Source organism: Paralichthys olivaceus, chromosome 16 (genome assembly GCF_024713975.1).
Source record: "Paralichthys olivaceus isolate ysfri-2021 chromosome 16, ASM2471397v2, whole genome shotgun sequence".
Taxonomy (NCBI): domain Eukaryota; kingdom Metazoa; phylum Chordata; class Actinopteri; order Pleuronectiformes; family Paralichthyidae; genus Paralichthys; species Paralichthys olivaceus.
Genome location: NC_091108.1, coordinates 16919101 through 16944592, shown reverse-complemented (window position 1 = coordinate 16944592; position 25492 = coordinate 16919101). Strand labels below are relative to the sequence as shown.

At 40.0% G+C, this 25492-nt stretch overlaps 1 protein-coding gene across 6 annotated transcripts; it reads right to left on the bottom strand.

Annotated features, from left to right (window-relative positions):
* Window positions 1–376: 376 nt before the first annotated feature.
* LOC109647030 (abl interactor 1-like) lies at window positions 377–25264 on the bottom strand. 6 transcript variants are annotated; one of them, XM_020112804.2, is made up of 11 exons: window positions 24971–25228; window positions 20081–20248; window positions 14397–14573; window positions 11225–11239; window positions 10410–10513; window positions 10055–10195; window positions 9093–9193; window positions 8463–8678; window positions 6275–6364; window positions 3563–3748; window positions 377–3446 (listed from the first exon to the last, which is right to left on the bottom strand). In XM_020112804.2, the coding sequence occupies exons 1-11, from the start codon at window positions 25085–25087 to the stop codon at window positions 3271–3273; spliced, it is 1491 nt and encodes a 496-aa protein (XP_019968363.1). In that variant the 5' UTR covers window positions 25088–25228; the 3' UTR covers window positions 377–3270. The 6 variants fall into 6 exon arrangements, 5 of the variants coding, with proteins under 5 accessions (XP_019968363.1, XP_019968371.1, XP_019968379.1 ...); XR_011238854.1 differs by lacking the exon at window positions 377–3446 and adding an exon at window positions 5309–5553 and having other exon boundaries at window positions 3612–3748; XM_020112812.2 differs by lacking the exon at window positions 11225–11239 and having other exon boundaries at window positions 24971–25264.
* Window positions 25265–25492: the final 228 nt, after the last annotated feature.

Sequence of the window (25492 nt, the reverse complement as noted above, 5' to 3'; positions counted from 1 at the left end):
GGCAGCTTATAGAGCAGAGGTGTCATGGAGAAAGCTGTATATATGAAGTGATTTAAACAGAGGATTAGTGGGAAACAGCCACCTTCTTTATGTTTTTCTGTCACTAACTACTTCCAAACAGGATGAATTCAGGTGGGACATTTGGATAATGTCTTCAGTCTGTTTATGTCCTTTTCCTTTTTAACTCAACTTGTCAGTGTAACCTGGACAAAAATGTGGTATTGATGTTAACATGCCTGATGCAAAATAGTACATTTTTATTTATTTACTTCCAAATTTATAACAACTTTTATTTGTTCGGGCAAATATATTAACATACATGACAGTAAATTGCATATTTTACCACAGCTTTAAAGAAACAACAATAACAGTTGTGTTCATTGTTTCAATGAGCTGTTTATTACAAAAAGACTGTACATAAATTTCAATGAACACATTCTATTTACAAACTGAGAAGACGAATATTGAATTATGTTCCCATGAACATTGAACTTGTGGATCTAACCCCCCCCCCCCACTTCTGATCATAAGAAAACACATATCAAAGAAAGGCGCCTTGACCTGTGATGCCCTGAAATGCAAGACGTTAAGTGGTAAACATTACAAAGTTCTGCACATCAGTGGTTGTCTCATGATTTCTCTATGAAAAAAGTATAAATAAATCCTTTACATACAAACTGCTAACGGACCTCCCTCAGCAGTCTCAGACATAAGAACAAGTTGAATGCAAAGCTACAAAGACAGTAAGTAGAAAAATGTTGTTTTCCTCACAAAAAAATTACCTCATGATGGAAAGAATACAATCAACGATGGGATGTAGTAGCAGATCATTCACTGTAATGACGTTTAGATACTTTCATGCATGGAGGCTGCTCAATGAATAGTGTGGATTTGACCGAGCTGTCGTCTTTTCTCGTGTGTAGAAACCTGAAAACGTTTCCTCTAAATCCATTTCAGAATAAAAGTTAAAGTCCAATGCTCATTGAGATTACATATGACATATGATTATGTTTAGCTGTTAGAATCATGTACAGTATTCTGAGATGAGCATTAGATGATATTTGACAGCGAGTTTTACTTGCACCGACATCACTTTGTAAGAGCAGGAATCTTATTTTGCAAAAGCTGTAGAAAAGAAAAAAAACAGGTCATCACATCAGCACTGTATTTAAGCCCTCAAGATTTGCTTTTTGTTCCTTTACCGCAGATAACAGGTGTCATTCACGTGTAGTACAGACTCTGGACATGACAACATTAGTAGCAGACTGATTATAGCTGTAGTACATTGCTGCTGAGCCACCTACATTCAGTGTAGATGGGAGATCAGTATGTTCACCTTCTGGAACAAAATAAGGACACTGAAACCCTCCTGTTACATTTCTGTGTAGAGCGGCTGTGTTTTGAGGTTGTCTGTAATGGTGATTGTGGTATTTGAGCACCGATGTGAAGCACCACACCATCAACCGCAAACCGGCAGAAAACGACAACAAATGTTCAAAATATTCCTCAGAGAGCAACTGTTATGTTGCAATAAGAGCCATGACGGTAAAATTATACAGTCATCACAGTTGTCGAGAACTAATCAGTGCAGCTATTCCAACACAATGGAAAACATGAAAACATACGAGTTAGTCCTTCTTTCTCTGCTTCACGTTCTGAAAGCAGGAAACATGTCGGAGCTCTGCTACAGTAGCTGGACAGCATCGCCAAAAATAGTGCCAGTGATCGAAACAATAGAACTGTGACTTCACAGAAAAATAAATGTTTATACACAGCCACTTTTTGCCCGGGTGAAGTTAAAACGGCACTGTGAGTGATGAATAAAATTAATATTCAATGAAAAAATAAAAAACTATCTTGGCACCACCTTCACTGATGCTGATGGCAACTCACAGGTGAAACACACTAACTGACAAATGTACTGTACTGGCAGCTTCTCACATTAGTTTATATACACGTTACCGTTAGAGACCAGAAAGAAACTCCAACAGCAAAAAGAAAAAAGGTTTTCTTTTCTTTTTTTTGTAATGCATTCTATACACTCACTTCACCCTTTTAACAGCGTCCTCACCGACACAGAGCATAGTAAATACACAACGCCAGGTTGCTTTGTTCAACCCACATCTTAAACATCTTGTGATTTGGACATCGACAGCATGGGACATTCAGTCGTGTCCTAATGCACTTGTTGATGTTTGTGTGTCTTTTTTGTCCTTTTTTTTGTTGATGAGGAGAAGAAGAGATGGATGTTCTTGAAAGGAGGGGGGAGTTGGTCTGCTGGTCTACAGTCTGTGGAGCATTTTGTCATAACAATGCTACACTGCCTCATCTGTTGAATGTGTGGTAATACTTCACTGCTACCACAGAGTATTGGGCCACATAAAGGAAAAGAATCTGAGATCAAGAGAATAAAGTCGTAATAGAATAAAGTTGTAGTATTATAGTATTACAAGAATAGTGTCACAATATTACAAAAAATTGTAATATTATAAGCAGTACGCTGTAACATTACAAGAAGTCGTAATATTACATGAATAAAGTCCTTTGTAGAGGAGAATGTTTATTATCTGTTGACTGCCAGGTTATCGTAAGCTACATCTGTATGATATTCAGAGGGGTTTTGTAATTTTTAAAGAAACACTGAGATGGAAGAAGATTTTGGATGCAGAATGAGTGGAACTTAGGCAAGCATGGATTCTCCTTCCTTACTGCTATTTCCCAAAAAAAAAAAGGCATTTTGCTTGAAATAATATCAAAATCTCAGATTTTTTGTTTCTATAATATGGCTTTAAATGTCAGTCGTATACCGTGTGCAATAAATACTAGAAGCGTTGGCTGCACATGCCCAAGGTAACACTACATCCATATTTGTATGGTATTCTCTGAAAACATTTTCATTCATTGAAATTTATTGTGAGGCAAAACGTGAGCCAGTTTGAAAAGTCCAACCGACCGCCACAGATGTGACGGCGGTAGAAACAAAGGGGTTTATCTTCTGCTTGTCATCCACAGTGTAAACTAACAGACCACAGTCATCTACAGCTTCACCTCCCTCCTTCATTGTGACTTTTTTCTTTTGGAGCAGAACAAAACCGTGGAAGCACAAGCTCCCCTAAAAGAAAACCATTTTGTATATTCCACAGACTTCACCATGGCACTTCATTGAAAACAGGAGCTGAATGAATGGTTTGCTGCACTGCATACATCTGTACATCTTCACTTTTTTATCTGTGCTCAAAACTGCAGTGCTGCTTTTGTCTCCTTCTCTTTTTAGTCAGCATAGTGCATGATGGATTCCACATAGTTTCCTGGGAAGAGTCCAGTGACGCCGTTGCAGACCCCTTCGAACCAGCCGTCATCGTTCTTCTTGATTATGTAGATGATGGCTCCCTCCATGAAGGACAGCTCATCCTCCTTGTCCTTGCTGTAGTCATAGATGGCCACAACTGGAAAGAGGCACAAAAATAACAGTTTAAGTGAAAATAATTTTTGCTCATGAGTGAAGAACAAAAGAATTAATAAAAAACGTGTCCCTGTGTCACTTTTTTTCACTGGCACTAACCTTTCTCTAAATAAGCCTTGGGGGCCCATTGGGGGTCTCCGTCAGCGTAGGGGTCACTGTAGTGAACCACTGATGCATCTTCTTCTTCATAGTCCACAGGTGGTGGAGGAGGAGGAGGAGAGGGTTCCTCAAACACTCCTAAGTCCTCGGGTGGAGGAGGGGGAGGCGGGGCAGGGCTGTCTGTTACTGAAAGGCAGAAAAAGTGTTTGTGAGAAGAAATGAAAAAAGCACAAGAGAAAAACACCGATCTAAACAGGTGCAGCGGGGAATTCAAAAATCTATATTCTGCAGCAGCATTTTAATAACTTTTTCCCCATTTCAAAATTCAATACTTTTTCCAAAGATCATTTTCTGTTATAAAGCATGTAAAATATTCAAGATTATAATTTGTACAATAGAAGTTCATCTTGTTTACCAATAATGAACCTTGTTATAATGATGAATGCTTCACGTGCTTCAGTTTTACATCGAATGTCCTTTAGGTGCAGTAATGCAACTGTACAGTAGAGGGCCTCGTTTCATTTTTAGTTAGGCAGTTTTCAAAATGCTCTCACACACATTAAGATCATGAGTCATAGTCGCTCAACACCCAATATTTATTTAATTAATGAATTTAATTTTCTATACATTCAAACATAGACTAAATTCAATTTCAATTATGATAGGAGGTAGCACTATAGGAACTTTGAGAGAGGAATATTATTATATTCAATTAGTTCAATTAACCTAAGATACTGTTATTAGCTGACAAAATATGAGATGTGTTTTTTACATATGTTGAATGCAAAGTTTTGTCACGCAGGTTAATAAAGCCCCAAATGACCTGTGTAAGCCAGTTTAGTGCGATCTAAAGGGTTCAGCAGAAAGGACACATTCTTTCTCTCTGTTGTTGACACAAACGTGATATGGTTAAATGGGTGGATTGGTTTGTACAGAATATGTGGTTTTAAAAGCTTAACTCGGCTCTGACCTGCTCCCACTGGTCCTTCAGGCTTTGTGCTTGTGATACGAGTGTCCCCTAGGAGCAAGTCTCCCTGCAGCATCAACTTCAGCAGTTAAAGAAAAACTGCACATTTTTATCTCTCTAATTTACTAGTCTGCTGTTGCAATTAAGAGCTAGTGATAAGGCAGCAGAGGACTGAATTTAATGCATCACTTTGTTTCCAATGTGCTTGCATTCCTGTTAATCCACTGGTCTAACAATGACTTTAGATCTGATTCAGCATTAACAGCTTAAAAAACCTAACCTGATAACTCATCTTGGATAGCATTGGTGTTTTCCATTTTCCTTTAAAAGGTCTGTGTAAACACATCTTGTGTTATATTAAGTCAGAGTCAAATAATCGAGTTCCCAGGGATCATATCTGACTGAATTCTCTGTGTGATGGCAGTAAATTACAATTCAGGCAGAAGTAAATCTCTATTAAAAAACATTAAAATGGTTATTCCACAATTAAGGTCAGCTCAGTCAGGGTAGACATTGCTGTTCATATTAAATTGCCAGTTCCTCAGTGAAGACAGTCAAGACTTCACAGACAGAGTGAGGTGTTAAAGCTTTAATAAAAACTATAAACGATTCCAGTTCTTAATATAAAAGTGTGTTTAAGAGACTATTTAAGGCCTGATAAAGGGCTATATTTGGTCATATAATTACAATAAGATATTCAAATACTCTGTCTCTTATGTGACTGTAAGATTCGTGTTCAGTAAAGTGCTTTGGTTCAGTGTGATGTCAGAATTCCTCACGTTTGAGCAGATAGGTACAAACAGTCCCACATCTCCGCACAGCTGCATCTCTGCAGACAGGCGGCTGGAGAATCAGGACACAGCATCAGGTCACATTTTCTCTCTTCAGCGGACAGAGAGAACAGGTCGCACGCTTTCAGTGACCCATTCATCACCATGGCGACAGACAGACAGACGTCCGAGGGGCGAGTGCTCTCCCTCAGCCCCACATAGAGTGCAGAAGAAGGTGCACTGAGTGTAGCAAGCTACGGAGCAGGGTGTAAATGTGAGGTAGTTTGTGGATGCAGACACCATTTCAGAATAATTGAAAGAGATGTGATGAAAGCTATTTTCATATCTGTGTATTTACATATTTCTAGAATATTAGCAATGTGCCATATGTCAGTGGAAGTATTTAACAGACTTCTATAAAGATGGACGATATGATGGCTCCAAAAAAGTGAAGCCAAAGTAACTCAATCGCCCTCTAGTGGCTGGCTGCAGGGTTGGTTATGAACCCTGCGTCCACCATATTAGTGGATGGAATATGGATCATCTAAACAATTAAAGGTCCAGTGTGTAAGATTTAGTCCATGTTTATATTGAGTTTATGGTATTTCCTTTGCTGTTATAGCTACTGTATCAGAAATTAAAACTACTGAGGTGCTGGTTGGTTGAAGGTTTGGTTAAATCTCACTGGATGTTGTTGCTTTATAAAACATTCAGTTTTTGTCCAGCCCTATCTGCTGTCTACATGTGTGTTTAGTGCAAATGTGTGGGGGTGAATGTGTCTACGAGTGAGTGGATGTGAGGAGTTTTGTAGTGTCATCTTTGTAAGTGTATGATTTCATAGTTTGATATTGAGTGAATTTGCACCTGTGTGTGTATAATGTATATTTGTGCATTTAACTGCATATAGAGTGGGGCCCACTGTGTGTCTTCATTAATAAGTGTATGTGCATGTCTATGTATGTGTCGAGTACTTACTGCTTTCCTGCATTCTGGCTACAAAGCCGGTCAGTGGGATCTGTGGGGTCAGCTGGACCATGGGAGGAGGAGGCGGAGGAGCCACAGACACTGGAGCAGCAACACCCAGAGAAGCCGGACGAGCGGCAGTGAGACAGAGAGCGATGGAGGTGGTGGAAAGAGATAGAGTGACAGTACAAGAAAAGAACAAACGACATCATGGATTGGATAAAGCAGAGTGGAGAATGATGAGGAAAGAATAAGACAAAAAGCTTGTGAGCAAGTGAAACAGTGGAGCAAGCGTCACTGTCAGAGTTCTTTTGTGCTGCGTTTTCCAAGCTGGGCTACAGAGGCTTTTATCTCAGTCTGAGAATCTACCAAGTCAGCGTCTGTTTTAAGTCCAAAGCAAGGCCTGTGGGCAGTGTTAGCTCTCAGTGGAAGTGGTGCGATGTGCTATAGTGACAAGTGAGAGTGCAGTAGCAGACATTTGTTCACACAAAAGCATTGACATGTAGCTGCAGCATCTGGATCCGACCCAGTTCAGAATTTCATTAAATGATCATCAGAGTGGTGTGCGTCGATCAAGAGCAACGCTTACTAAATGAACTTGTACCTGTATAATCTCTCTCTTTGGCCTCTATAAAGAAGCTCTTTGTTAGGCTGTCTTTAGAAAGGAGATAAATGGATGGACACAAAGAGAAACACTCAAAGACATGATGTCTCACACACACACACACACACAGGCCAGGTCTGACTCATAAATCACATGTAATGGAGGGGCGTCTGTAATCTCCCTGGCCAGTAATGTCTTACTATTCCACCCTGCTCTCACACATCCATCCACAGCTACACCCTGAGGGATCAATGAGCTCCCTCTTGTACCAGAACAAGGCTTTCTATTGTGAATCTTCTATTACAGCTGTCTGAAATCCAAACCTGTCTTTACTTTAATTAAATTTCAATGGCAGAGATGATGTGATGTCCCAGTTTAGGTCTCTGGTTGATACAGACTCTGCATCATAGTCTCTCTCCTCCCAGGAAAGACAGGCAGCCTCCTCCTACTGCTCCTGCATTTTTGTGCCAAGGAAGATGCTCGTCCTTTGAGACAGGATCCATCTGAGGAGAATGGCCCGGAGCGATGTCTGCCAAAATAAATTCTACTCCTCCGAAAGAAAATATGCATATTTCCCTGGTTCCCCCTTGTCAATCATCTCATGAGGTTTTTTTTGCCCTGAAATGCCTCCTTGCTGTCTCTCCTTAACAAGAGACTGTCTTCAGCTGACTTAAGTGATAATGTCACAACTCAATTAGAAATGGTAATGAAACACTCTGCTTCAGTAATTACGGTACATAATTCATTTTCATTTGCCTGTGCATATCTCTTAGACCCAGAGGACCGATTTTAGCAGTTGAGCAGCAGCTAGGAGAGACCGAGGCTACATACATAGGTACCACCACGTTTTTGTTTTAAAATGGTGTTTTCAAACTAAAACAATATCTGTTGGCTCCCTATTAGTTTTAATACCCATCCATGCTAAAAAAGACTGAAAACTTTGTCCCAATCAATAACAGCCTATCTCCTACACATTGCCATTGTAAAATGCAGAATTTAACTGCACAACAGGGTAAGCAACATTTTGTGATTGATTATCAATGTTGTGTTCTCCACAAGTAGTCAAGCCTAATGCTGGTTGTTTTCTACCAGATGGTGGACGTTTTGATAGGAACCTGAAGAATCAGTGATGTCTATTCTACCCGTCCAGACTAAAACACAGACCTGCACTTTTCAATCTAAAACGGGACCAGCAGCGTTTTCCAAACTTCTCAGTTTTAGCAGCTCTAAATCTCTGGAGTAGTGTGGACGCCAGGAGTATCTGTGCCAGTGTTGATGTGTTTTCAAATAAAACATAGTGGTATCAATGTAGCCTGAATTCTACTTGTTTAGTTATTACATGTCATGTCATTTGTCGGACACTTTTATCCAAAACGACTAACAATTAGTGCATTCAACATCTGTGATTATATTAAGATAAGGCTGCTCTGGATATTTTAAATGAAAGTTGGAATTAAATTTAAGATCAAACTCCCTCGTTGTTACTTGTTGTTACCAAAAACCTTATTTTGCACACTGCATCACACCAACCATTTAATAAACCACACAGTACATAACAAAGGTTATAAACATATAAAGACATTAAATTTGAGTTACTTGAGTTCTGTGTGTAAGCAGGGCCCCCGTTGATGTGAGGCTGCTGGGAGGAGACGGAGGGTGCGCGGCGGTAGGTGCCAGTGGCCGACACCATGGAGGCTGAGGAGGTGGTTGAGGAGTTGTGACGGGAGATCTGGCGGGAGATGGTGCCGAACTGGGACATGGGGATGGGACCCAAGCCAGGGCCCTGGGGTACTGAGGCTGAGGACGTCACCACTGCAGGAGATGGGGAGGAGATACGTTATTACTCACTGTTAATAAAAGAATGCTGCCAATTTCTGGCACCATCTCAAGTAGGAACAACAACTTAGAAAGTCTGCGAAAATTCCATTTAACATAATAATACAATCAGCTCTGATCTGAGCCTTTAATTGAACTTGAAATGTTTAAAACTATATGTCTGTCACACCTGATGCTTTTTCTTTGCTCTTTTGTTATGATGCAAATATTGGAAAGAGGTGTTGTGGTGTTGTCTAAACGATCAATAAAACACATTTTGTTTACAGCATCCATGTTTTTTCCACCTTCTGGGGAGCAGGTGAACACAGAGAGACATAGAGAAGAGCCTTCACATCAGTTAGTTTATACTGTGGACACTAGTGCAGTGAAATTACAGATGCTGAGGCTCACCTTGCCCCAAACTGGGAGGGGAGGGGGTGGGAACTGCCAGAGGGAGACTGACTGCACTGCCTCCACTGTTCTCCCTGCCGCCACTGCCCCCACTGCTGCCACTGCAGAGAGAGAGAGAGAGAGAGACTTTAATGGTGATCATGTGTGAGATGAACTGACATCCCATCATTACTCCCTCTTATGTCATTCTGTCATAACAATATTACAGTCACTGCGGCAACAGAGTATTTGTAGACATGCTCTATTGTGTTTTTGGGAAAATTCACACAGATTCTAAATTTACCAAAGAATTAACAGTGACATCCCATTTGCAAAAAAGGTAAACTGTGTTTTAATTGTCGATAATAGTTCCAATTTCAGAAACACCAGCGACTATGGACGGGGTCATCCACAAAAATTATGGTTTGATCCCCAGTTCCACCTGCATGTCAAAGCAGGCTTGAGCAAGATACTTAACTCCAAATAGCTCCTGTCAGTCAGGCCAGCACCTTGTATGGCAGCTTAAGAGAGATAATGTGTCTGAATTCAGAGACACATCCTTCTGAGGCTGTATTTGAAGACCAATTGCATCACAGCCGCATGACTAGACTGTCCCTTTTCCCCCTTTTGAAGGCTCCTTCAAATGCAGCCTACATTCTTGCTCAACAAAGTATCCAACAGGTGGATTCTTCGTTGGCCAACCTATCCCATGATTTATTGCACGCTAGTCACAAAGCTATTGAGTTAGTTATTAGGATGGCTGAAGTGCAGTAAGTAGCTATCGATGCAAACGGTCAGAGCAGGACAAGCTGGTGACGCAAATAGAAAATCCTCCGTAGACAAGACCGTTACACTTCAGCTCTGCCTGTACACAGACTATACAGGCCATGCCTTCATAGTCCAAATAGATGAAGTCCTCTGAAGCATAATACATTACTGAACGTATTCAGCTGAGTTCATATAGAGGAGGTGGTCTATGCTACCTGTGTGTCCTGGGCCTCTGATTGAGTGAGGCTGTGCGTGCAGGGCTGTGCTGGCTGCCCAGTCGTGCTGGGCTCGTCATGTAGTCATTAGGCACCACCGGGGGCTTCACTGGCTCCAGTGTCTTATAGGGAGTGTTACGCCTGCACAGAGATAAAGAATTCAATGGTTTCATGAATTTAGAGAAACTATAAAATAATTTGTTGAGCCTTTATATACTCTATGGATCACATCATGCGTATGGAGCCATAGTCTGGTGATCCATGGTGTTGTAGATAACCATTGTGATGATTTCACCAATTTTAACAAATTAAATGCATTTAAAAAACTACCACAACTGCAAACACAAGTTCTTACCCCAGGGTACCACGACCAGCCATGGGAGGACTTGGGGGCTTCTGTGTCGGGGGGTTGGTCCTAGCGAGTGTCCCTCCTCGCCCTGCTGCATTGTTCCCATGTTGCTAGAGGATCAAAGATGAATTAAAATACTGCTTTTGTGTAATCGGAATAGCTGACGTCATTGTTCCCAATGCTAATACACACTAGTGCTGAAGAGTCAAAGCAACACAGGTTAATTTCATATGAGTATCACACCTTTACTTTTATCAAGGCATAATGTTTTGAAGAAAAACTGCCAGAAAGAGATGGAATAGGAAATGAAGAGATGGAAGGAGAAGGACAGAAAGCACCCCTAAATATGTGACTGAGAAACAAGTAAAATGGGATGTCACTCACTGGTTATGGGTGTATGGATGAAGAGATACAGGACATGGGAATACATGTTGAAGAATAAATAGTGCAAATATGAAATATAAAGTTGATTATCTCCCATTATCAGTTTTGTTTAATTTACTACAGCATACCTAACACATTTAATTCAACCTATCATGGTCCACACATGTCTATACTTGGCGTATTCATGACAACTGGTCACCTTATGAATAGTTATGAACAGGAGATCAAAATGATTCTGTTTTACTGCACAGGGATAAATCAGCTCATATATGGACTCATATTTGTTCCATGAAATCTAAATTGCATGTCATTAAACTTTTAAAATCTTGGATATGTTTTGCAACTGAAAGACAACCGTCATGAGTGCATGGATACCTTGATATTTTTAAATGACATCAATATGTGATAAAAACAAGAGAATGACAACAATTTCTTACCTTGGCTTTAAGCCACTGAGTGCAAGCAGGCAGAGAGAGAAGACAGAAAACATGCTCATTGGTTAATGGTTAAAAAAGTGAGTTGTATTATCATTGCAGTGAGAGCAAGCATGAAAGTTAAGCATCTTGTTTGAACTACTCTACGTCAATTAACCTTTATGTACAGTTTGTAGAGTGGAAAGAGTGTCTTGAGGAAAAGAGTAAACGAGCTGTATAGGACATCAAGGAGACTAATAAAGAAATATATCAGTGGAAAATGATCGGGAAAAAAAACAAATTCTAAATAAATATTACAGCTCATAACCATAACCATAACCTTCTGTGGTATTTCACAACATTCACATATTTTATCACATTAAGACCAACAATTTTCACTATCAAAAAAAAATACCAAAAAGAAATGTGTGAGGCCATTATTGTAGTAAAACTATTCACAAATGTGAGTCTCAATCCATCCACGTGTAATCAGATTGTAAAGAATGTAAAAGAATCTCCGTAATATGAGATTTGTAAATGTATAAATGGACGTACATGCATATATTTACTTACACATGTACAAATCCAATAAAACACACACACGGATTGTGAATACATATTTGAAGATTCTATTTTAGACACTTTAAAATCTGTTTACACACACACACACACACACACATTCTAAATTCAAACTTGCAGATCCATGAACACATTCACAAATCTCAATACCCATTTGGAGATTCTTTTACACATTCGTAAATCTGATTACACACAGACGGATTGAGACACATTCATCAATAGTTTTGCTACAATAGTGGCCCCATACAAATGCTCATTATTACTTTTCCAGTTCATGTGACATACTCAAATTGTTTGATTTATCTGAAACAAAGAGATTTCAGTGTTCAATTGTATAAAACATAGCAATGCGGCAAATTGTTCAGTCTTTAAAAACGTTTTTTTGTTGTTTAATTGTTTCAGTACGAATCACATTCTCAACTTTATTTGGCAGATTATCTGTTACAGTAAACCTTGTTCATATCGACACAAAAAGTCATTTTTCAGTGACTCAGTTTAGCACCTATCTGACAGAAATGAATCCTACAGCAGCTTTACTTTGTAAATGCATGTCTTATAAAAGGAGAAAACAGGTGAAACAAACACTGTACTATAGATTGAAACTACTACCCTGTCTGTGTGTGCATGAGTGAATTCTGTGTTCATCAGTGTCTCGACGTGTGTTACAGACTGTAATCAGAGTGAGAATTACTTCAATCCTCTGACACACTGTAAATAATTGAGCATTGGCTTGACTTGACGTGGTTGTGCTGACATTGTAAGTGTTGCTCTGAGAAACGGTGAGGTCATAAATAACAGGAGTGAGGTGCTCAGACTGTCGGAGTGGCTAAAACTATGTCACCCTGGTAACTGCCACTAATGCCAATAAAGCCTATTATGGTGAAAGGTTGAGCACAGTCATCCGTAAATGTGTGAATGGGTCTTTTCCATGCTCTAGTCTGACTTCCCATCTACCTATGGGTGAGTACCCCTGATCATGTGGATGTGGAGGCAGAGGGGTGGTGGTGATCCACCAAGGCAGGGGGAAATAGGCTGAAAGGTTGGAGTGCTAATAAGCTGCTGTTTTAGACACAGCAAGAATATAAATTGGACTTGAAAACAAATACACAAACAGAACCAAAAGAATACATCCATGTACTACTCTTGCATTATATGCCACAACTATGGGGTCTAACTTCGTGGGCCGTAACAACGTTATGGACCTTAGCATGAGCATGCAGTAGTGAGAGCAAGCATGCTGCAAATAGCGCTGCACACAGCTATACAATGCAGCAACTGAGCAAAACACCAAGTTCGAGATGTCTTATGTTACAATAAGAGTCAAATATTTTTTGGTTTATTATGAACATGGTATTAATTTGAATATGGCAGACCGCCACTCAAGATAATTGATGGGAAACATTGCACATGTAAGGCCACAGAGACAAATCAGAGATTTTAAAACAAACCAATAGCCATGATGATGAAGATATAAACCTGATTAAAAACAACAAACTTAATAAAGGTGCTCGCCAAATCTAGAAATCCCCCGAAACAGCAATTTTACAGATTTCAAGCTTGTGTTTTGCACATGTTCTGGCATCTACATGGATCTGCACTGATTTCTGCAGTGATCTATAATTTGCAACCTCCATGAATGATGCTTTATTTGCATAGTGGGCCGTGACAAATGTTTCTCAGTGAGCCAGCTCTCACAGGAGGAAACACAAGCTTCTGAATTTGAATTAGCGGATGTTTGAAAATCAGACGACAGCCACTATCTCAACAGACAGACGGGGAGAGGGATGAAGAGGCCATCTCAAACGCTCAGCAGAAATTTATGACACAAACAATCAATGTACACTCGTCTAACGCACACAAACACAGAATGCAGTGTAAAAGAGGAAAAGAAGAGGGGGGATGAGAGAACGGATGGATCATGCGGAGAGAGAATAAAAAATTGAAGAATGAGCCGGAAAAAAGGATGAAGGAATATTTTCCCACAATTCAATAGGGAGTGTGATGGTATGAGTAACACTTGGCTAACATGTTTCTTTCTTGCTCACACTCTGGATTTGACACAGACACACACGCACACCAAACACACACACACACACTAATGACTTCCAGCTTTGGCAGTTGTTGCTTGGCATGAACAAACAAGGACAAACAAAGCTTTGAGCCACGGTCTGCTACCAACGTATTCAAGGGTTTGTTTCATTTATATGGGCCTCTACACATAATGAACAAAAAGGTCAGTGTATTGATCGACCTGCAGTGTGTAAGTGAGTCATGAAAGCAGACAATCAGCTTGTTCACATGAAGGTGTGAACTTCACTAAGTACGCGTTTCCTGTCAAATCAACGCTGCAAATCAAGAAAATATACCACAGTAACGAGTCTGGGATTCACAGTTGTTGCAACAGTCCAGCTTTGGAGGAGTTAGAAGAGTGTCAAATTGCTTTTTAAAAAGCAGCAGCTAAAAAAAACACATATAAGGATGCTACAGCAATATAGGTAAACAACTTTATTGTCATTAAATGAACTTTAAGTCTGCTCTGACAATAGAGCACCAAGGTGCAAACAAAGCAGGGATTTTTTGGGCTTTTAATTTGTAAAAACAATCAGGGAGATCTTACTTTGACGCCGTGACCCACATCATCCAGCAGTGTGTAGTCGATGGGCTTTCGGATGTAGCGCACCGGTCGCTCCATGTTGCCCGGGGCAATGATCTTGTGGGTGCGAGAGGTGTTTTTATTGGTGGTCAGGATGCCGATCTCCCGGCGTGCTACCTTCTCTTTATGAATGTCCACTGTCTGCAAGAGAGGGAAGAGAAGATGGCAATGACTGGTGGGATATTACAGATATTTTAGAGTTTAGTTTGCCTCTGGTAAATTCTCTAAAATAAACACCTTAATTTCAGACAGGTAATTACAAGAGACATGGCATGATTCTATAGTCATGCAATTTATAATTCACCCCTTTCAGCACCATATAGTGTGATATTAATCAGCCAAAAATAACAAAGATAATAATGATGAATTTATATGTAAAAGAAAATTGTTTTTGAATATCCTCCAGCTGAATCCTCCATGAAATTGAAATCCCAAATCCTCCCACTGCTTGCACATACACTCAAAATCTGGGTCCATCCTATTGAGCTCCTACTGACCCACAATTCTGCTCTACTGGCCTAAACCCTGGGGCTGTTTACACAAAGCTCTCCTTTAACACCCCACTCGAGGGCCAATTGAAGACTCCAGTGACCTCCATGTCCTCCGCAATTTGAGTCATCATCACTCAAGTGCCTGCATGGACTGGCCTTCAATTTATGAATGATGGATGAAGTGGAAGGAGTGAGAGATGCAGCGAGTAGCCTACTAAATGAAAAAAAACACGAGGGAAGATGGAAGATGGAGGGCTTCATCTGTGGAGTATGAGGTCAAACTTGGGAGGAGAGTGCTGATGAGTTTAAGAGTATATATATACACTGTAAAAGACACATTGCTGAGTGATTGTGTATGTGTGATGGCATTTTTTGTAAGTAAACCCACACAGCAACGAGGTGAGACATCAATAACCGCTCAGACATGTCATCCAGCCGACCTGACAGTTGCACTGCTGCAACTGCCTCTCTCTGGGTGAGATGTAAAAGCCGAAGAGATTGAAAGTCTGAGAGCTGCTTGGACGTTGACCCACAACCGCCAGTCCCTCCAGCTGTGCAAAAACTTCAGACAAAAAAACAGACAAAAATTTGTCTGTGTCTCTGTGTCAGAGTCTGTGGCAACGTAGAGAACATGCTCTTTTTTTAGGAGAGGAAACTGAAACGACACGCCCTGCTTCAGCCTGGAAGTAAGAAAAAAGACCTGCCTACTTCCTGTCAGTGACAGGCAGGTATAGAGGCGGAGTGCAGATTACAGAAAGTGATGAAAACTCAAAGGGACAGAGACACAGACAGAGAAACAGAAGAGATAGAGACAGAACAAATGTAAGAGTAGAAACTTCAGAAGGAAATAAAAAAGAAAGGAAGGTGGTGATGGGATAGACGCTGTAAAAGATTTACTTTATGATCACCAGATTTAGGCCTACACCATTTAAACTGTCATGTTTTTTTACTGTCTTCCAAACTGGACATACTAGAATCTTTGGAGTTTTCATGACAGCTGAAGTTCACCACAGGTTCTCTTTCATGTTGGGAAGGGGAGGGTGAGATGACAAGTATTCAGCTGCAACATGTAACTTCACTTCGAGATGTCACTAAATTCTACACACTGAACCTTTAACTCTGACTGTCCTTCCTTCCTTTATTCTATCAATTGGCTGTTCAACCTCTGGCCTGACTTTCTGAGAACAGATCCAGCTGTAATGCTCAATGTCGCATCCATACTTATGCTTTAGCATAAAATCAGAGTTTAGGAAAAATCATTCTTCACCGCACCCAGTGGAGCAAGCTGGTGATATGTTTGCTGTTGCTGTTATTGTTAGGAGGAAAATAATGACGTAGACTGAACTGAGATGTGTCAACAGACGCATGATTTCATACACCATGATCTCATGAAAGGCTTGGCAAACAAATAATCTGGAGTTATGGATGAAGCCTCACAGCTGTTTGGATCTGTGTCATTATCCTTTTTTAATTTACACTAATGACATTCTAGCTACTTTTGATCAATTGAAACTGAGCTGACAGAGGCAGAAGTGGGTCACTGAGCTGATGAATGACAATTTTGAAGAAAGACGAATCAGAAAGTAAACTGGCAGAGGGGAATGCAGGAAATGGACAAGAGGAGTAAAGAGACTCATGGGAAGGTCCTCTATGTTTTCCATGGGAATAGAATCGAATAAAAGTAGTTCCTATTTGTTAACTGTCATGTTGGTTTTAGGCTCAGACACAATAACTGAATGCAAACCATTATATTTGGTTGATACACACAAAGAGGAGAAATAGACCGCTTCAGCTCAGCTTTGATAAACACGCTGTTGTTTTTTATTCAGGTATAGCAGCCCGTCTTGTGACAGCCCTCTGCTGTGGGCTCTCAATAACTACAGATAGGGGACTTGGGTTTGGCAGCAATGTTTATCTACCTTCCTCTTTTGCCCACGTAGCTCTCTCAAGGCAAAACAATTTGCACAAACTAAGCCAGTAAATAAACCTTGGAACAACCAAGCAAATTCTAATTTAATTTCTTGGCCACATCATGACTGGAATATTGAATATTTCCCCTGCAGAGGTGTATGAGATGAATATAAATAAAATCATTTTTTCTCTAGAATCAATCAATTCAAGGCAATTCCAATACATCTGTGCCCTGAGATTTCTCCATATACTGTATATCATTCTTTTGCATTTTCAAGTACCTACATCAATTGGTTGGTAAGTAACCTGTACTGGGTCATGTTACATTATTATAATCACAACACCAAAAGACGATTCAGTCCCTTTTACTGTCACAGTTAGAACAATAATTATTATCATTTTGAATCTCCTTTCACAAAACATGATGGGTCTAATTCTCCTCTTTTCATATTCTCACCTTATCAGCTTTTCTATAAACACATTGTTCTACTCTAATGCAGCTCTATCATTTCTCTGCGGAAATAAGGTGTTAATTACATATTCATTGATTCTATTACACAGTACACAAAGTGAATTGGTGATGCATTTTTACTGCATAAGTAAACTGATTTTTTTTCATGCAATAATTAACTTTGATGGTGGCTTCATTCATTGTGCATATGGGCTTCAGTGGAAGGAAGCCATTGTTAATAATTTTAGTTACACCTCTGCTTTCTTGCTATGTCAATTCAAAAAAGTTGTTGTCAGATGGTATTATCTTGCTTGTTACTTAGAGACAAATGATCTCAGTCTCACCCACAAATAAGTGACTGACTAAACAGTTTCTTCACCAGTTTACTGTCAAGTGTTCACATCAATGTAAGAGAGCCTTAAGTGCTATTATATTTGTGTCAGGCAGACACATAAAGCACCACTGACCATCTCTTATCCATAAAAGACGTTCATTGTTCATCATTACTGCAACTAACTCTGCTTCATCCGGCAGCCTGTGGGGTAGAGTGGGAGCTGGATACGACAACCAAGCCAGGGTGCTGGCGTCAGGGTTTCACTTCATTGCTGACAGGCTTAATGAAGCACACAGGGAGAGGACGGGGACATTCACTGGCTGACAGGCACAGAGAGAGGCTTCATGTGTTAGACAGAGAGAGAGGACTGCTGATGAAGCAAGACTGCAGGACTGAAGAGGGGCTATGGGGGTCTGGCAGCTCCAGTATGATCCATGCCCCCTGCCGTATCTGTCTGTCTGTATAATGTGTGAATGTGTTATTGTCCACTTTGGCGTTATGGAACAAAATAATATTTTGTTGTTGTCAAATAAATAATGTGTGGTGTCTGATTGTGGCAGCACACAGATTCAGGTGTGTCTGTTTTCCCTCAAAATACACATATTGTAGCCGAGCAATCATGAGGAAGATGATTTGTTTATTCATATATGCAAAAAAAATAAAATAGCTTGAGAGCTATATGTGTTAGGGCTGCGCGGTATTAGGAAAACATGCGATAACGTTGTTGAATATTGCAATGACGATATGACTTGCCATAAATAAACAAATGCTATAAGTATATGAGTGTATATGATGCTTTCCTGCTTCGGGTTCGCTGCTAACACAGATCCTAAGCAGTGAGTGGTCTTTGCAACTAAAAATGAAAAGCATTACTTCCATTCCAACAGCATGGTTTTATTGAAAATATTCCCAATGGCTACGGACACAAGGACCACAGACAGCTCCACACCCCGAGGGGGAGGGGGCTCTCAATTGACTATGCAGAGATATCCCTGGACAGGCCCATCAATGATCTGAATATCTTTAATGTATTATCTAGGGCAGTAGTGCTCCATCTGATTGGCGGATTGCAGAGTGCGTGAATGCATGGCACATGGAACACCATTTATCGCAGGCAAGGTCTTTTGCGATACGTATATCGCACATGTTGATATTGCATACATATTACATAAACACATGCAGATGCTGCAGAAATTGACCCCCACCCCCCGAAAAAAAACACAGATTGTAGAAGTAATATTATCAATATTGTGATGTTGATTAGAAGGGAAATCTCATCAACAGTTCAGGTAAAATCTACTATAAGTCAGGGAGAACTGTGGTGCTTTAAATGTTTCTGCATAACGTTAGATGCTCCAGCAGCTCAGTGATGTGTGATCTGAGCTGATTCATTAAAACCCCTTTTTTCTCTCTCCTGCGATGCTGCAGTGGTCATCCTGCTCACACAGAGCCTCTCATCTCCACAGGACGCTCTATCAGAGCTTCATTTACAGAGCTGTAATAACCTATTATCAAGAGTGGATTTCTTTGAATAAACACATAAGCTGATCCTCTGGGAAACAGCATATTCAAGTAATTAAAAGCACACTGTTGAGTATATCATGAAGCATATGCTGAGAGGTTTAAGAGGATTATTGCCTAAGATTGTTTACAATTAAACACATTTATTCCAAGACATGTACTTTGTGTGTGTGACACAAATGTATTTGCATCATTAATCCGTACTAGACTGGGCTTCTTTTCACAAAGTCATTTTCAGATTAAAAGGATTTTAGTCCATGGAGTTACAATGGAACCAAGATCGTCTCACCCTTAAGATGCTTTAAGAAAATAGGGCATTGGTCTGCAACCAACCACACGTTGAATGGCTACCTCCATACTGCTACACACTACTCTGAAGTTTTAGAGCTGCTAAAATGGAGAAGTTTGGAAAAGGTGCTGGCCCCGTTTTTACTTTGAAAAGTCTGGGGCTACGTTTTAGTCTATATGAACATGTGGCATGGAGAGTATGACACAACACTGTTTTTGTACTGATTGAATTAAAACTATGTTAAAGACAATAAGTCAAAATCCAGTGGGTTTTGAACACACAGCATCAACAGCTAATTTAAAGTGGACAGATCAGAAAGACAAACATATAATGCACTTAGAAACAGGAAGGACAGTGTTTAATATTACTCTGTTTTAAATAGATGCCTGACCAACACAGCAGTTGAGAAAAATAAAGGACCCCATTATTACTTGAGAATCATTTGTTAATAATTATAATGCAAGATTCTAGATACAAATTGTTAAATAGTTGTAAATACAGTTTAGTTTGGAGGAAAACATACAACTGATCTGTTGATTGTTAGTTCCAGCTACATAATGTGAACAAGGTGAACTTAAAACATTTTTTATATTTTGTAAAGTACTTTGTATCTTGGTGCATATGTTTATTCTGGGGCCGTGGTGTTTGTACCTGGGAGATGTGGTTGATGGAGGACTCCATGCGTCGCAGTTGCGAGGCCTGGATGTCCAGCAGCTGCAGCACATTGTTAGCTAAGGCATTGATCTGGTAGGCCACACTGGCCAGAGACTGGGTGGTGTAGGCCTTGGTCTCCTCCAGGGCCTTCTTCTTGTCTTGGGCCTGGCAAAGACACAAAGGAAGAGAAATTAGAGGTAAACAAAAGAAAGATGTGTGGGTGGAAGAAATTGAGAGGCTGGTAGAGGGAAGTCCATTTGCCAAAAAATATAAAGAGAAAATACTGCACTCTTCTTTTTACTATCCTATCAGTTGAAATGAATGGAGACTGACTGGGCAGTTTTTTTAGCAGGGGCATCCACTCACAGCTGTTAAAAGGACGATGATCTATAATATCTGAATGGATGTGAAACGGAGTTTATGACTGTGTGGGGGGGACCACAACGGAATGCAAAGCAGCCTGGAATCTGACAACAACAACTTCCGAATAACTTAGATGAACAACATGAGACAGGTGCAGGGTGGGAGTTGTGCCCAGTGAGCAGGAATGCCAAGACATTGCACAATTATGTTCCTGGATGCATTTAAATAGCAATGGGACTAAATTGACATATTTATTTATAGTTTGCAAACACACTAGGGATGACGGAAGGTGAAATAGAGAACTCCTCCAACAGGGGACACTCAGATGTTCTCTGGAAGTAGAACTGCAAATGTAATTTCCAGTGTAAAATATTGAGCTGATTGATTTTTTCCATCAATAATCAACTCTTCATTTAGTTTATAAAAAATAAAGACACATATGAAATGCTAGGGGGGGAAGCATTTTTAACTATTGTTAATCCTATCATCTGCAAATGTAATTCTATCAGAATAACTTGTAAACCTAACCAACATTTAAAATGTCCCTTGATTAAAAGCCCTCATAGAGTCACAATATGATGTAATACACAAAAGTGTATGTTTATTAAACAATCTGGCCATATAAGTGTTCTACATGCCAGCTGGTTTCTGCCCTTATTTGTGTTTGTGTGGTAACATAAGGCCTGTACCATGACACCTCTTTACTATAAGACCACCTGCTACTTTACAAACCACCTGCAGCAAAAAAACCTATTGCATATGTCTGATTGGACCTGCAGGTCAGCCCTTTACTGTGCACGCCTCCTCCTCAGTTTGTTAAGCATTGAAGCAGCAGAGGAAACATTGCAGGCTTGCTCAGCACGATCCCAGAGATTGAAGACCGAAGCCTGTCCTCATACCTGAGCTTGGAAAACGCTGACTTGTGTATGTTCCCAGTGACATATTCATGCTGACAAACTTTGATGAATCAAATGTTAAATATGTTACTCTCATGAGTCCATTACACACCATGGTTATCAATACTGTTGAGGTGCTTACACCATCATACATAATCTTTAACAGTGTAGCACATGCAGTAGAGAAGTGGTGTTAACAGTGAACTGAGGAGAGGTTAAAACTTCACATAGAACCAAACTAATTAAAATAATCTGAAAATATCTTGTACAGAAAACCCCCTGGATATAATAGCCTACATCTCCCTAATACACAATGCTCATTAAGAATCTCTGCTACTCTATATATTCACTCTCTCTTTGCTGCTTTGAAATATTATGTTTCATACTAATCTTACAAAATACTTTTTATAAGCACTTCCACTCTGAATTCCTTTTTTATATGCACCACACTTAAACTTAACAATGCATAAAAAATACAGCAATTTCATGGTGTCATAGCAAAGTGAACATGAGGTCTGACACTGGAATACCGTGAACCTTATGAGTCATAAATGAAAAGGCAATGAGTCAGAGGGGAAACATGGGGTTTTTGATGGAATAAACAAAAGAAGAAACTATTAAACAGTCATGAGTTTCCATCTAACATAATATTCTTCATGCATATTTTGGAAGAAAGTGACATTTTTGTATCATTTTTAGATCATTTGCTTTCAAATGTTAAGGTGTATTTAAATATAAATAGCCTGTGTCCCCAAAACAGCATGATTTCACTAAACATATAATTCAAAGAGCTGCTATTTTAGTACACAAAGGTCTTAAGAAAAGTATGAACAAAGATAAGTTATGCTTTCATGCTAAAAATGTTGTAAGTGTCAGTTTGTCACTTGTGGTGTGGTTGGTTTCTGTTGGCCCATTTTAAATATCTCAACTAAGAATAGAAGTTAATTTTCCTCCAGCCTCACCAGTGGATTTACATATAAGCATTGTATGTATTGCATGGTGTGTAGTTTTAAAGACAATAGTGTGAATATTCAGCTGCATAGGATTCTGCAGATCTGTCCTACATAAAGACAAAAGGAAATTATTATACATCCATGCTTTGACAACTCAGAGCCAAATGTTCTATGTAGAACTTTGTTCAGAATACAGAAACAAAAATGATGATTGAAAATAAAGCTACGCCTCCTTACTCTATCATTCCCTGTTGTGTCTGTCAAGTGTTTTTATATGCAGGCAGGATCCTGGAAAATGTTTATTATGTCCCTGAAGAAATCATTATTCAGGAGAAGCCACAAGCAAGCATCTTCATATCCCCTGCAGGCATGACTCTACGGCTACAATAAACAGACACTATATACTAAACATTGCAGCAGAATGTGTCACAAATGTACATGTCTCTGAAAATCAGGAGTAAAGGCAGACTCCAAAAAATGATCAGTGCATTTTGATCTTTAGTCACATGTGACTCATACATTTCTTCACGTGTTAGGTTACAGACTGAGGTAATAGGATCCACATGTTGTTGCAGTGAGGATGGGCATCACCTAAAAACCACAGAAGTTGTTTTTCACTAAACTTATTTATTTCTATTGTTAATTTCAAATACACAAAAGTTATCTCCATTTTGCTCATTTCCATCCTCCACACTTATTAATCAACTGGTATGTGAAAAGATACATCCGAGTCAGACATGTGTTGTTAGCTTTCACATACTAATATGAATATTGCAGCATCACAGTCTGAAGATAACTCCAGATCAGTGACTAGCATGCAGAAACCAACATTCTGATATTTATAGTCTGGATAAGACACTGCCATGTAAACAGCATTATTTGATTATTTTAACCTGAATAAAGACATAGTTAGAATAAGCAATAATCAAATTAAGACATTTGAACTATTCTGACCTTAGTCACATTTCGTAAACATGTCTATCGCAGTATAATGTAATTTTGCAACATTGACAAATGGCACATTATCTGCATCACCTTCTGTCTACACAAATTTTAACCAAACCTCCAACTAGGTGTTCCTGATATCATTTTAAGTTAACATACTAAATCCAAATGACTGAGATTTAAAACAAACACAAATGAACATTTATAAGTTAATATATCAGTCACCTGGTTACTGGACTAAAGCAGTGCAGCATAACCTCTAACCCACTGCTGCTATTAACAGTTTTATTACCACATTTCTTCCCAAAAAAAAAATCTACTTCAACTAAACTGGAGAGTCAGGGAGATTAAATGAGCACAACCTTTGAGCAGAACATTAAACCTCTCAGGTAGCTTTCTGAATAATGATATTGGCATCAGCTGCAGAATAGAGCTGTGCATGCTTGTCAGTATCCTAATAAATGTGTATTCTAGCAGTGTCACCTACATTGCATTTCTTGTCTTGTCAACCACACTTAAGTAATCTGACCTGTTATTACGGCATTATGGGGATTTTCCTCAGCACCACAGACATAAAAAAACACACGTTGGGTTTCTGGCTTGTCAACAGACGCTGCTCACCACCGGACCATTCTGCCAACTGATGGTCTGCAAATGTCAGCTCACACTGCTGAACACAACATCACCATGGCAGAGCTCAGGGTGGTGAGGTTAAATGAGAGCAACTCTTCAGGCTTGAAATCCCATATCACATCTGAAATCCCACAATAATATCGCGGTACTGTAATTTTCAATATTTACTTGCATCCCACTCCTAACCCAGTCTGGATATGCGATAAAAAACAGGCACACCTATTATCACCCTACACAATGCATCTGATTCCAAGAAAAGAATCGATGAACATGCTCATGTTTGACCTGATGTGTGCATCAGGAGTAGCTATATATTCTTTTTCTTTAAAAACGTGGCCTACATTTCACTATCACTGATAAGCAACCTGACATATGATAGATGTTAGTAGCTTTGTGTTAATGGCTAATGATAGAGAATATTAAATGTCTTAATAAGTATGTGTCTTTACTATACAGCAGAGTTTAAGTGACTTTATAGTGACTACGCTGTTTTTATTTGACTGTTTTGGTATAATCACAATCCATTCATATATTACCATGTACAGTTTTGCTAGCTTGCTAGTTGCACACGAGTGAAATGCCTTTTAATGGATTGTATTCGCTCTTTCTTCCTTTCATCATACTGCTGTGTGGCCTAAATGTGAGCAGACTGTTTATTTCCAGTCGTAACAGAGGAGAGTTCATGTAAAGACAGATGTGCATGTGTGCTGTGGTCTGGTTCAGATATCTATCGATCAGAGAATACAGTCAATGACAAACCACTTGGTCATAACAACGACACACCCTCTGAAAGCCCCCAGCAGCAGCGGCAGCAGCCTCCCGAGCTACAGCCTTTCAAATGAGAACACGGCCCCGGTACACCGGGCCCACCGGCCGGACTTCAAGATACCGAAATACAGCCGCTTCTGCCCCGGCACCCGTCAATGAGCCGCCGGGGGAAGAAGGCCACCCCGGGCCGGTAGCGGTTTGAGGTTCCCTTTCGCCACCAGCGCTTCCTGCAGCTGTGGTTTCACTCACTTCCACCGACACGGCGCCGCGGACACGACGGAGAACAGCGACGAATTCCCCGGGTTTAACGGCCGCTCGTCGCCTCTTACCTGGACATAGTTGTTTTCACAGTATTCCGCAACCCGGGACAGGTTCTGGTAGCTCTCCACAAGCGCTCTTTTGCCGGCGGGGATCTCCTCCTCTAATAGCATTTGTAGCTCTGCCATCTTACATCCCTTCGCATCGCTCTCCTCTCTGTCCCTGTGAGCTGAGAGAGCGAGAGAGGGAGAGAGAGAGAGAGGGAGAGAGAGAGAGAGGGAGAGAGAGAGGGAGAGAGAGGGGCTCCCCGCCCGGCGTAGTGGGCCCTCCGATTCACAACCGCCGTGACGAATCGCAGCTACGTTAGAAACGGAGATCGCTGATTGGCTGACAGGCTGACAGAGAACAGTAGTGCACCAATCCCAATTACACCATTATGCCACGTCATATAATGGTAATAGCAATAATATGAGATAAATATATTTTATCAGGATGTAAGCGTAAAATATAAAAAACTATTATTATTATTATTAGTAGTAGTAGTAGTAGTATTATTAGTAATAGTAGTATTGTTGCCAATATTTGCATTACTT

Excerpts from the sequence above, each read along its gene's own strand:
- LOC109647030 (XM_020112804.2), bottom strand. The coding sequence starts at position 25,087 with ATGGCAGAGCTACAAATGCTATTAGAGGAGGAGATCCCCGCCGGCAAA. Across the intron at positions 9,194-10,054 it reads CAGAGGCCCAGGACACACAG|TGGCAGCAGTGGGGGCAGTG; the intron begins GTAGCATAGACC and ends CTCTCTCTGCAG. Across the intron at positions 3,749-6,274 it reads AGCCAGAATGCAGGAAAGCA|TAACAGACAGCCCTGCCCCG; the intron begins GTAAGTACTCGA and ends TCTGCCTTTCAG.